The 14,082-nt window shown below is 39.5% G+C and overlaps 1 protein-coding gene across 1 annotated transcript; it reads left to right on the forward strand.

The window, feature by feature from the left end:
• The first annotated feature begins 269 nt into the window (after nt 1–269).
• On the forward strand, nt 270–12,463 carry LOC103056630 (uncharacterized). The gene is made up of 3 exons (XM_088131353.1): nt 270–2,628; nt 8,020–8,026; nt 10,038–12,463. Exons 1-3 carry the CDS (start codon nt 270–272, stop codon nt 12,394–12,396), a joined length of 4,725 nt encoding a protein of 1,574 aa, XP_087987479.1. The 3' UTR covers nt 12,397–12,463.
• Nucleotides 12,464–14,082: the final 1,619 nt, after the last annotated feature.

Below are 14,082 nucleotides of genomic sequence, written 5' to 3' on the forward strand. Positions count from 1 at the left end.
TTTTAAAAGAAGAAAAACATGCACCATCTTTTCAATACTTTAAATATTGGTCACATGGTGTCGCTGTTTAATAAAAGATAGTATTAGGAGACTGGATAACTGAGCTCCTCCTCCCTTTGTGCAGAAAACTGCAGCAAGTAAATGAACCATCATGACTGCCTGATACAAGAACAGAACTGAACATTTAAGGTACAGTAACAACAGGTTTTATCTGTTTGAAGCCCAGAAGATAACAAAATTCTTAATGTCCTTCATGAGACTTATTTAAAATGGATGTCTGGCAACAAGGTTTCTTGAAGAAGAGGCACCTTCTGCAACTGATCTTGCTCTACACTGCCTGGGAAATGGGAACTTCCCAGCTGTATTATTCTGTATTGGAGGAATCCCAGCAGGGCACATTTGTAGGCCACGTTGCTCAAGATCTGGATCTGGACACGGCAGAGTTGGTGCCTCGGATGTTCCGAATGGAGTCTGAAGTCCCTGGGGACTATTTTGAGGTAAATGTCCAGAATGGAATTTTGTTTGTTAATTCCCGAATAGACAGGGAGGAGCTATGTAGCAAGAGCCCAGTTTGTACTATTCATTTGGAAGTGATTTTAGATAAACCATTGAGGATGTTCCATATTGAGGTAGAAATCAAAGATATAAATGACAACCCCCCAGTTTTCTCAAAAAATCAGTTAAATATCTTTATATCAGAATCAACAACATATGGTTCCCATTTCCTTCTAGAGAGTGCATCTGATGCAGATATTGGTAAAAATGGCCTTATTACATACACAATTAGCCCAAATGAATATTTTGGTCTGGTCATTCAGAACAAGCAGGATAAAATCATTTTACCAGAGCTTGTTTTAAAAAAGACTTTGGACAGAGAATATATATCTTTGCACTATTTATTGCTTACAGCAACTGATGGGGGTCAGCCAGAATTCACAGAATCAATACAGATTGTGATAACAGTGCTGGATGTTAATGACAATAGACCTGTTTTTAACCAGTCAGTTTATGAAATACGTTTACCAGAAAATTCAGCTATTGGGACCCTAATTGCAACATTAGAAGCAACAGATCCTGATGAAGGCATTAACAAGGACATTATTTATAGTTTTAAAACACCGTTTCCCTCAAATGTCCTAACAACATTTGAAATTGATGAGAATACTGGAGAAGTCAAGTTGAAAACAAAGCTGGACTTTGAAGATGTCAACTTATATGAAATTCAGGTACAAGCTATTGACAAAGGCCATGCGCCAATGGAAGGAAATTGTAAACTTTTGATACAAGTGTTGGATATGAATGATAACAGCCCTGAAATGATATTGAAATCACTCTCTTTGCCAGTTCTGGAAGATTCTCCTCCAGGAACAGTGGTGGCTCTGATCAGTATCTCGGACAGAGACTCTGGGGCCAATGGGCAAGTCAGTTGCTCTATGAGACCACTTGGGCTACCTTTTAAGCTACTGTCCACCTTCAAGAATTACTATTCTGTGATTGTGGCTGAGCCTCTGGACCGGGAGAAGGACACACAATACAAGCTAATAGTGACAGCTCAGGATCAAGGGGTTCCATCACTGTCAACTAGTAGCAGCTTTGTAGTGACCATTGGTGATGTCAATGACAATGCACCAGCTTTTCCTCAGAAATTGCACACCATATTTGTGAAGGAGAACAACCCACCCGGTGCTCACATCTTCACAGTATCTGCCTCAGACCCGGACATGGCTGAGAATGCTCAGGTCAGTTACTGGTTGGATGAGACGTTCTGGCCACTGTCAAGTTACATATCTGTGCACTCAGAGAGTGGGAAACTCTATGCTTTGCAGTCACTGGATTATGAAGAGCTGAAGCTGCTGGAATTCCAAGTGAAAGCCAAGGATGCTGGGCTGCCTGCCTTGAGTGGCAATGTGACAGTGCAAATTTTTGTGGTGGATGAGAATGACAATGCACCATCAGTGATTATGCTAAAAGAAGAGGTTTCTATCTTACTGGTGGTTCCTGTAGTTGCTGAATATGTGGTGGGCAAGATACGTGCATTGGATGCTGATTCAGGTTTCAATGCATGGTTGAATTATGAGTTGCATGAGGGGACCATTGGGCCTTGGCAGGTGGGGCTGCACAGTGGTGAAATCAGTACAACATCCAGCTTAGATGAAGCAGAGAGCAGTAGCCATATCCTATTGGTTCTGGTGAAAGACCATGGAGAGCCAGCTTTGTCAGCCACAGCTACAATGAATATATCATTGGTGTCAGGCACCCAAGCTGTTCAGACAGATGCCTATATTCCTAAAATAGGAGGAAACCCGAAGACTCTGGCAGAGAGCATCAATACCTACCTCATCATAGCCATCTGCTCAGTGTCCAGCTTGTTCCTGTTGGCTATCAGCTTGTATGTGGCTTTGAATTGTCAGAAAGACATGGTGATGTATGGTCCTGGTACAGCTACACTAGTATATGCCAATGATGTGGGAAGCTGGTCATATTCCAAGCACCGTGGTTGCAATTTGGGTAATGCTTCTGGAGAAACTGGCATCAAGGGTGACCTCATGGTTTTCAGCCCAAACTTTCCTGTCCTTGCAGAAAATGGGAAACAGCAGGATCTCCTCTGTGCAATGGTTAGTTTCAGCTGTATAGTTTCTCCTATATATTTATTGAATAATATTTGTTTATGATATTGCAGAAAATGGGAAACAACAGGATCTCCTCTGTGCAATGGTTAGTTTCAGCTTTATAGTTTCTCCTATATATTTATCAAATAATATTTTTTAATGATATTCACTAATATTTTTCAAAGTTCAGTTTAAAACTCCTTAAAATAATAATGCTGCTTCTGTTCCAATTAAAGCGATTTTGAATTTGGTTAGAAATATTATTTTGATTGTTTGCCTTCCAAAGTTTCCTAATGAGAGAAAAATATGAGTGGATGTCATAATATATTTAGTAGCAAAATGGCCTTATACAGTGGTACCTCGGGATATGAACTTAATCCGTTCCGTGACTCTGGTTGCAACTCGAGTTGGTCTCAAGTCGAGGTAAAGTTTCCCATAGGGTTCAATGTAAATCCGGTTAATCCGTTCCGCCCTCCGAATTTGGTCGCAACCCGAGGCAAATTTCCCCATAGGGTTCAATGTAAATCCGGTTAATCCGTTCCGCCCTCCGCCCGAATTTGGTCGCAACCCGAGGCAATTTTCTCTTCAGAGCCTTACTCCCGCCAAGCCTGCTCTGCATTTTCTTTGGAGCCATGCTAACACGCACAGCAAAAACCTTCGCAAAACACCGCAAAACACACCACAAGCCTCACCAAACGTCTCCTTGCTACCGCGACCTCGCCCACAGGAAGCTGCGACCGCGTGGCAGCAGGGAAAACGGCCGCAGATCTGGTTCGTAACTAGAGGCGAGTTCATAACCCGAGGTAAATTTTTCCTGCCGAAGCTGGTTGTAACCCGAAACGTCCGTTAGTAGAGGCGTTCGTATCCCGAGGTACCACTGTATATGCTTTACAGTTAGTAGAATTGTCGAGAACATTTTTAAAAATAAGATGCTATTTTTGGCTGGTAGTTTGTTTCTTTTTTCAGGAGATAAGAACAATGCCTCCTCTTTCAAGTTTGCTTTGGAAATTAGTCTGGGACTTTTTGAGAAGTTTCCTCAAAAAGATCCAGATTTATTTTTCCTGAGTTTACTAAATATCAGTAGGTACTGTATCAATAATAGAAGCCTGCTATCTTTTCTATGGCTTTTGATGTTGATTTGATAATTAAGAATTTTATTATCTTTCAGGGGAAAAGATAGCATTACACAATGCTGGAGAATTTAGTTGAGTTTTTGGTGTTTGCAATTAACCATCTTTCACTTCATGGCACACCACTTTGATTTGGCTGAGGAGTGCTTTAGCCGTTCAGCAGTGGACAGGGAAGCCCTTGTTAAGATATGGATGAGGCATGATCCAAATGTTAGTGAGGCCATTTATCTTTTTGGAAATAATGTAAGATAAATTACTGACAAATAAACAAATGAATATAAAATGTAAGGGTAAATTTGGTAATGAATGAAAGGACTGAAATAAAGTTAAAACAAAGCAAAGCAAAGCAAAAAAACACACCACTTAATGCAAAGTCTCTCCTTGTTTTTCTTGATGGCTTCAGCCACCTTGCAGGTCACTTTCAGACTCTTTGTATGATAATCCATAAAGACGTAAACTCATTAGATTGTCTTTTTTATTTCCAAATAATTTTATTAAGGATTACAGATAAAAAGAGTAAAAACTATACAATCTACAAAAAAATATATATAAAAAGAAAAAAATAGTGTGAAAAAAAAGAAGAAAAGAGAACTTCTCCCTTCATCCCAGCAAGTACACACAATTTAAATAATTTATCACCATCTCTTAAGATACAGCATACACTCTCTTCACCCCATATCTCATCTCTTAATTAAAAACAAAATCCAAAAGCCTTGTCATTCGTCCCTTATCAGTAAAAGTTCATAAGGGATATCAGATATAATTATTATCTATCTTAACCTTGATTGAATAAGCCAACCTTGTATTCCTTCCCTATACTTTTAACAACCTTAATTCTTAACCCCTTCAAATAGAGTCCCAGAACTTGATTACTTGTCATCTTTTTTGGGTTTTTTTGTCCTTTCCCAAAAATCTTCCAGAACTTTAACAGGCCTCTTTTGTACATCCAGTAAAGAAAGTTCATCCTTTTTTTGCCACTTCTTGAAAAATCCTTCAAGACTTTAACAGATCTCTTTTGTACATCCAATAAGTAAAAATAATCCATATCTCTTTTCTAGTTTAGTGGTTGTAAATCTTCTTTAAGCAATAAAACATCCTGTTTCATTTGTAAGTCCAGTACATCCTCTTCTTCTCATTGCTTGTCTCATTTATATCCACATTCAGATTCATTTCAAACATATCCAGAGAGACTTGTTCTTCTTCTATTACTTCCTTAACAATTCATCCATCCATTATTTCCAAAAACTTAAGAGACCATTTTTCATAAACTTTCATCAGAAAACCCACTGTAAAATCTTTCCTTCCATTTTTTTTGTTATCCTTTAGCTCCCTCTAGTGTCCAACAGTCAAAGTCCCATTATCTTAAACTAAAGAAAGTCCAAACAATGACAATTTCCCACTGGAGAAATTCTTCTCATAGTTTAAAATTACAATTCCAAGTCCATCTGAGCCCTTAATCAGTTGTTAACTAAAATCCATATTCTAAGCACCCTTTTTCTGCTTAATCCAAAAAGTAACATTTTAAAAAAACTTTTAAAATTGTATTTAAAAATCCTTTCTCTGAGGAGAAGGCAACTCACCTAGCAAATGCAGCATACCTTGCCAGTCTGAAGGGTCTCAATCCTTCTAAAGCAACAGGGAAAAAAAGCAAATCTAAAATGATTAAGAAGTGAGGCTTAGTCGAGTTTTATGTTCTTAAAAAAAGGCTTGGGTTCATGACTGTGAGCAAAGATGGTTCCTCCCATGACTCCCAGCTGCTCAACTCATAAGCCGACTGCAAAAACTTTGATTCCTGCAGTCCACTCACAAGGAGCGGCTGTGTGGAATACACAAGAGCAATCTCAAAGATCTCTCCTTAATCCGGAGAGAATTTCAGCAGCCCAGATCCTTCATCCAGTTGCCAACTCCATTGTAACGCCATCCTGCTGCAAAAAGGGATGCTTAGCTTGCCATGGCTCTCAACCGGAAGTCCTCATTAGACTCTCCTTTAGACTCCCAGACCAACAGCAGCCACAGCAGCGGCAACTTTCCAACAGATTAACCATTGAAGCAGCAACGGAAGGCAAATGTTGGAGATTGCTCTAGTACTCAGGAATGGAAGTCAGAAATAGGAATTTACCAGGAAAAATTCAGCACTGCCAAAGGAAAAATCAAAAGGGTAAAGATGCTGAAGAAGAAACAGCATTGAAAGAAAAGTTGGAAAAGTGGGAAGGCATTAAAGGCTAATAGAACAGAAGATCAAAGGGAGTGTGAAAAGGAAAAGAACTTGATAAAAGAGAGATTACGGAGGGGGTGACAAATAAAGAGATAGTTATAGTGCCCCAAAGGACAGGATGGGAACTTGCAGGATAGCAGCAAACCTTGAGGTATGTCTATGTGGAGTTTACACAGTCTATACTGAGGCCTGTGAAGGCGGCTCCAACCCCACAGTCCACCAAAAGACTTTCTATACAGAAAGTGGCAGTTAACTGAAGATCTACATTGTGCAGGAAGTTGGAACCCAGCAGCCTAAGGGGCCCTTCCAACTGAATTCTTCCATATTTGGCCAGAGTTTACTTTTACAGTATGGATGGCCTGTCTTTGTCATTCGTTAATGTAATACCATTTTTGCTTTCTGGGACTTTATTCTGCACGAAAGATCTTGAAAGCATTGAAAGCATTTGAAACCCAAAAGGAGAAAAGGAGAGAGAGAGAGAGAGAAAGAGAGAAACTTTAAAATTGAGAAAGGACTTGAAGAGAAGGTAGCAAAAAAGGGGAAAATGAGAGAGGCTAGGAAAGGAGGAATGCATCCAGATGGAAGGCAGTGAGATAAAAAGGGGAAAGGTGAGAGCAGTTTGAAAAAGGGTAGAGGATAGAGAAAACATTAGGAAAAGGGATAGTTCCAGTGACTAAGAAAAGAACCAGCTGCAAAGATCCTCCTTGGCCATAGCTGCCACCTCTCATTGAGCAGGAGCCAAGAATCCAGAAGGACCCCAAATTACATGCCAGTTCTACTGGGGCAGTGCCACGCTGTCAAGACCTAAACATGGCAAATTGCTGTGACCTGTAGGTCCCTGAAACCAAAGCTTGTGTAGGAAACCTGCTGCAAAACAGTGCATTAGCACTCCTCCCACTCCCAACCCTCAGAGGAGGTAAGTGTGGTTGTTCTTTCCCCTTTCCTCCTCCTCCTTGGATTGTTCAGTAAAATCAGTTTATTCTAATCCTAATTTGCATAATTGCACATAGGTTTGTGCTGAAAGATAGGGGGATATGACTTTTGTGCCTCACTTGACCTTTGAGTAGAATGCTGAAGGCCATACTCCCCTAAATGGATGGGGCTGGGTCAAAGAAATGAGATGAACCAGGACAAAATAAGTTTGGATGAATAACAATTGAAGTTGTGAGTTAACAGCATTAATATGATCACACACCATTTATTTAATAATTTTTCTTCTCTGACAACTTATATGTTTGCATCAACATTTGGAGAGACTAAATGTCATGCAGGTGGTACCCTTTATGATGTGAAGGTACAATTACAGGAATAAACATCTACCTCCCCCAATTTGTTAGATTTCCTCTGCAACCAAGGGCATTTTCACATAGGTGCTTTACTGCAGTTTTAGAGGCAGCTCTGACTATCTGATCTCATGATGTTGTTGATTTGGGAGCTAAGATAACTTATTTTTGGCTTTGCACCATTCAAAATTTATTCAAAATTGTAACAAAGTGTGTATATGGAGGTTCCCTTTGCATCATGTCAGCTTTTTAGAGCATGTAAGTGGGTCATTTTTCTATTATCTAGAACTCTTGCTTCAGTCTGCCTCACAGTTTCTGCACTCAAGAAATGTTTGACTGATTTGCTCATCTATCTCCAGAATTTCAGTGTCTTATATAGATATCATTTAGAGGATCTTTCCTTCTCCCCCACTCCAAAAATTGCAGCCATATGCAACAATAATCATAGCTATTGGGGAAAGTTTCTGATTGCAGAAATGCTTACTTGCTATCTTGACACCTTTGCAGCTTGCAAGAAATTTTTAATATCAACAGAAGAATTGTGTCTTTGCAGTGAGCTCCTCTCATAGCAATCATCAGACTATTTTTGCAAATGCATATCAGACAGATGCAAACAACAGACACTGAAAATGTGGATGAAAAGAGGGATGTGCTGGCAATTTATTTTATTTTTCTTTCATGTGGAAGGGGGGGCTTTTTTGTTTTTATATTGGCAACTGGCAAGTAGTTCAATTGTTGGAATAATGATTGGATGACCTTTTTCAGTACTCTCTTACTCTCAGCTGGAGGGTAAGAACTGTAAGGCTTATGGTATTCCCTGTATGCTTTGTAAAGGGATTGGGGATGTGGCATGGAAAAATCCATTGAATCCTTCTGCATCACTGAAGTACTTGACAAGTACTTGACACTGAAGGTATCCTACCTTCAGAATGATTGAACTGATATTCTGAGCTACTATTCAGAATTTCTTAAAGCTTAGTAGGCTATCATTCTCAAGAAGTCTGAGTAAGGTAGATGAATAGTTTAGCAAAGTTTTACCATAATAGTTACAAAGGATAAATGTATAACATTTCCAGCACATTTAATTGTATCTATGGCAGTCATTCTAGTTTGAAATTTGGCATGGTCAGGCTGACCATGCTACCAAAACTCAAGATATTCCCTCAGCAAAAATCCTAGCCAAACTGTTTTCCCAGTCACCTTAACTATTGCTTTAAATAACATTGGAGATAGAAGAGTTTGTGTCTGCATGTCTGCATTTCTGAGAATGAGAATCTGGAGAATGAAGCAGGGTTTGTAACTATAATGGAAGGGAGATTTATTTAAGAAAATACATTACAGATATAGGCAAAACCTAGCACCTAGCTAACTACATCCTGTTAGGAGGAAAGCAACTATTCCATGTGTGTTTGCCTGGGGAAAAAAAGGGATAAAGAAAGAAAGAGCAGACAGAGTGATAGATGAAGAGTCTCTATCTTCATCCCACTGTCTGTCATGATCAGTAGGACATGAAGTGCTGAAAAGTCAGTACCACTGAAGTTGTCTTTTCAAAAGTTAATAGTATGGAAAACTATAGACAAATGAGGAAAGGAAAGCTGAAAGAAAAATATTACACCATATATGTGGACAACATTATTATAATGGGGTATGATTGAATATCTAATATGGCTGGAAAATTCATCACATTTAGAATTATTAAAGGAATTTGGATTTCTAGGTGGAAAAATGATGATGATAATGATGATGATTCTGATAAATTTTATAGCCTCATCAAAATGCACAATATTTTAAAAAGCAGAGAAGGAGAAATCCCAAAGCCAAGGAACTTGAATCTAAAAATTGACGTAGACAAAACATTATCTGATGGAGCAAAATGAAAGATACGGACTGTAATTCAGAAGTAGGCATATTTAGAGAATATTTATCATATCCATTCTCATGCCCAAGAGTTGTTGCCATCCCTTTCTAGAATCTCTGGAAATCTCATGATCTACATGCAATTGTCTGCCTCCCCCATCCTTGCTCCCCCTCCCCCTGATTTGGCAGATAGGATTTGCTGAGAGTTTCACTGACATATTTAGGACATTGAAGGAATATCCTCCCCTTACCAGATTTCTCCAACTTCTTGGTAGGATATAGCTTAGCTATCTTGCCTGAGACACACGTGGAGCTTCTTAATGTGCAAGCATATTTAGCAACGCATTGGTTTTGAAGATGATAAAAGCACTATGGATTGATAGGCAAGACTCAGAGAGAGGGAGAAAGAAAAAGAGAGGAAAACAAAAGACCAATATTCTAGACCTCAAATGGGGATTTCTAAAATTGTGGCCTGGTCTTTTTTAAAAATTAAAATTATATATATTAAAAATATACTTTAACTTGTTAACCACATAGAGTATTTTGGTAAAGTACCAAGAGCTCAGGAGCTGGGAGATATGTTCATTTATATAAACAAACAAACTTTTCAAGGAACAGTAGAGTAGAATGGCAATAAACCAAAAGTGAATTTTAAAATGGAACTGATAATAAGAAGTAGGGAAAATAGTAACAGAAAGGGAATGTATATGCCATTTATACCAATTGTCACAAGATGTCGCTGCCCACTGAAAATCAAAATCCTCTTTTGATTCAAAGATCAAAGCCACTCCCAGTTACACAGCAAGAACTGAGATTGAGGCAGAATGGATACTGCAGCTTAACATTTGCTAATTTCATGCCAAATTTACAGACTTAATTTTTAAAATCTGGAAATTAAACCTACCATAACTATGATTATTCTGTTCCAATGCTGCCTACTAAGAAAGCAGGTGGTGCAGCTGCTTGTTCTTAGCTGGGCTTGGGAGTTGGGGAATAGCCAGCAGCTCCATTATTCTGTGCCTGAAGAATCCCAGCATGGCACCTTCGTCGGCTGCATTGCTCAGGACCTGGGATTAGAAGTGGAAGAATTGGTGCCTCGGATGTTCAGGATGGAATCCCAAAACCAGGGGGATTTTTTAGAGGTAAATGTGCAGAATGGGATCTTGTTTGTAAATTCCCGGATAGACAGGGAGGAGCTGTGTGCCAAGAATGCTGACTGTGTTGTTCATCTGGAAGTGATTGTAGAGAAACCTCTGAAAGTCTTCCATGTAGAGGTTGAAATCAAAGACATTAATGACAACGCTCCTACATTCATTCAAAAGGAGCAAAATATCTTTGTTTCGGAAATAAGGATGCCTGGTTCTTTTTTTCCACTGGAGGGAGCTTCTGATGCAGATATTGGTCCAAACTCTCACCTCACCTATATGCTCAGTTCCAGTGATTACTTTATTTTAGATGTCCAGAGGAAATATGATGAAATTCAATCATTAGGACTCCTTTTAAAAAACAGTGTTGATAGAGAAGTCAAGGCTACACATCATTTGTTGCTTGTGGCCATAGATGCAGGGAAACCAAAACTCAGTGGCACAACACAGTTGGTGATTTCTGTGCTTGATGAAAATGACAATGCTCCTACTTTTAACCAATCAGTTTATAAAGTCCAGGTGTCAGAGAATGTTCAAAGTGGGACATTAGTAATTAAATTAAATGCTACTGATTTGGATGAGGGAATCAATAAAGAAGTTGTATATTCCTTTCAAAACCGTGTGCCTGTTAAATTAAAATATATATTTACCTTAGATTCTGTTAGCGGAGAAATGAAAACAATAGAAAAATTAGATTTTGAGGAAGACCGCCAATATGAGATTCAGGTACAAGCTAGTGATAAAGGGAGCAATCCAATGACAGGATATTGTACGATTCTGATTGAAGTACAAGATGTAAATGATAATGCCCCTGAGATATGGTTAAAGTCTTTGTTGGTACCAGTATCAGAGGATTCTCTCCCAGGGATGGTGGTGGCCCTGATTAGTGTCTCAGATCGGGATTCTGGGATCAATGGACAAATAAGCTGCTCCCTTTATCCTGCTGGCTTTCCCTTCAGGCTGGTTACCACCTTCAAGAACTACTACTCTCTAATAGTGGCTGAACCCCTGGATAGGGAGCAGATGGGAGAATACAAACTGATTGTAAGAGCCCAAGATCAAGGGACACCAACTCTGCTGACTACTAGTAGCCTGATGATACCTATTGGTGATGTGAATGATAATGCACCTACTTTTGCACAGCCTTCCTATACAGTCTTTGTGAAGGAGAACAATCTACCTGGTGCTCATATCTTCACTGTTTCTGCCTCAGATCCTGATATGGCTGAGAATGCTCTGATCAGCTATTGGATAGATGAGAAGTTCTGGCCATTGTCTAGTTATATTTCAGTACACTCAGAGAGTGGGAAGCTCTATGTTCTGCAATCACTGGATTATGAGGAGCTGAAGCTATTGGAGTTCCAAGTGAGTGCCAAGGATGCTGGACTTCCCTCTTTATATGGCAATGTGACAGTACAAGTCTTTGTGATAGATGAAAATGATAATGCGCCTGTTGTGTTAGCACTGGCAGAGGTAAATCCCGTCTTGCTGGTGGTCCCTGTCATGGCTGAACAAGTAGTTGCCAAGATCCATGCTGTGGATGCTGATTCAGGCTACAATGCATGGCTATATTATGAAATACATGAAAACTCCAGCAATTCTTGGCAAGTGGCTCATTATAGTGGTGAGATCAGTACCAACCGTGCCCTTATTGAGGAAGAAGTTAATTTGAGCAGACAGAATCTGCTAGTGCTGGTGAAAGATCATGGGGAGCCAGTGTTGTCAACCACTGCTACGCTGAGTGTGTCATTTGTGGCAAGTCCCCATCTCATTCAGACTGATGTCCATCTTCAAGGAATGGGAAAGAACCCAAGGCCCTTGGTGGATAGCATTAACATCTACTTAATCATTGCTACCTGTTCAGTTTCCAGTTTACTTCTGCTGACCCTCATGGTATATGTTGCCATGCGATATGTCCAGGTGAAGAAGGCAATGATATATGGCCCTGGTACAACTACGTTAGTATGTGCTAGTGAAGTAGGTAGCTGGTCATATTCAAATCGTCACAGCCACTTCCTGGCTGCTGTGAGTGGGGAATCTGGCATCAAGAGCGACCTCATGGTTTTCAGTCCCAACATTCCTCCTCCCTCTCCTGGCAGTGAAAAACAGACACAAATATGTTGTGATCCAGCATTACAGGTGAGCCATAAACTTTGAACACTATTTTGGTGTTTTTTATGGGAGTACTTGTACATTCATTATATATTGACAGTGATTTCTGCAGTGATAATGGGACCCCAACATTTTAGGGCCAGTGTTTTGGGTCTGTAATTATTTATTTTTGAAATATATATTTGAATAATATTTCCTACTATTACAAATCTCAGTGTCTTCCCAAGGCAGCTCACCAATATAAAAAACCAAAAACAACTATTACCTGCTACAGAGTAGTGGACTGAAAAACATTTAAAGAGAAGATATTAAAGTCAGCCACAGTGTAAGCAAGAAAGCTGGGGAAAAGATAACATCCTTGCTGATGCCATAAAGATGGAAGGTTGAGTGCTGGGTGGGCTTTCTAGAGGAGGTGTTCCATGAATAGGTACCACAGTTCTCTCAGGCCACCTCCTTTCTGGAGAATGTAATATCCAGGCAACAATGGCTGCTTATGTGCTATTTTGGAATTAATTTACTCTAAATGTTGATGCTAGTAATTTTTAATAAATATATTCTCTGTTTGAAGAATGTGGGCAGCAAATAGCTTAAAAGAGCCTGGGGTGGCAACTTTAAAAGTTTGGGCTTAGGTTACTGTGAAATGAGCCTGCAGCAACTCTAAGCAGGCCTCCTAGCATGGTTTCAGGGAGGGGGGGAAAGAGAGTCATCTATGTGTGTGACTCTGGGTGTATGTGTGTCTCTGTGTGTGGGTGCTGCAAAGAACCAAACTGAATAGGGGGTTAAAGGTTAAAAACTAGCACTTGTATGCCATCTGGAAGCAAATTTGGCAGTGAGATGGACCAGGGATGAAGTATGCAACTGCTGTGTTCTAATCATGATACTCATCCCCCAAGACCTCAAGAATTTATTTATTTATTTATTATTTATAAATCAAACTTGTATGCTGCCCATCTCACTATACTAGTGAGTCTAGGCTAGGAATTGCTATTAAGTCATGTTCATGACTCTGTAATAGGAGTTCAAGCTCATTTTGTTTTTGTTTCTTTCTGCCATACACACAGCCAATGACGATGATGATGATGATAATGAAGATGATAATAATTTATGCCGCCCGACTCCCAGCAGAATTGGAATTTGAAATATGAATATGAAATTTATGAGCCATTGTTCTTCCTGATATTTTATGTAGCTGTTTAACAGACCTCACTATAACTGTTCTCTAATTTCTTCCTACATGCACAGATCTTAACTGATATTCTTCTGGATTTTTGTCTGCAATCTCACAGCATTCAGTTTGTAGGCCTCTGAATACATTTACTATGCTTCGGCCAAACACTAACTTCCCATTTCTTGTGACATGCAATCCACAGTTTGTGAGATTCAAACCAGCAGTCCATCCAAAAATCCCAGGTCAAGGTCTCTTATGTCAAACCAATCATTCACCTGCAATATCTTTTTTTCACCTGCAGAAGGATGAATGAGCCTCTAGGTTTTTGAGTTTTCTTGCTTATCTCAAAGCCTTAGGTAATATGGTCATTCTTGTGGCCACTCTTTGCAATAACATTCCTGGAAGAGCAAAATGGGGCTCCTGTCAGTGGGTTTGCTGAGTCTTGGCAGCACTTCTGTTCATATTCCCGATTCATATGCATGGGAGACAGCAAATCTGCTAACAGATTAGTTTCTGTTCCTCACAGAAAAGAGTTATGAATTTCTACAACATTCCTCTTTGTC

The sequence above is a fragment of the Python bivittatus genome, unplaced genomic scaffold, assembly GCF_059951505.1.
Source record: "Python bivittatus isolate LINGU-HERP-01145 unplaced genomic scaffold, Pbiv_v1 ctg000960_np1212, whole genome shotgun sequence".
NCBI lineage: Eukaryota > Metazoa > Chordata > Lepidosauria > Squamata > Pythonidae > Python > Python bivittatus.

Bases quoted from the DNA above. Each gene is read 5' to 3' on its own strand.
- LOC103056630 (XM_088131353.1), top strand. From the start codon at position 270: ATGGATGTCTGGCAACAAGGTTTCTTGAAGAAGAGGCACCTTCTGCAA.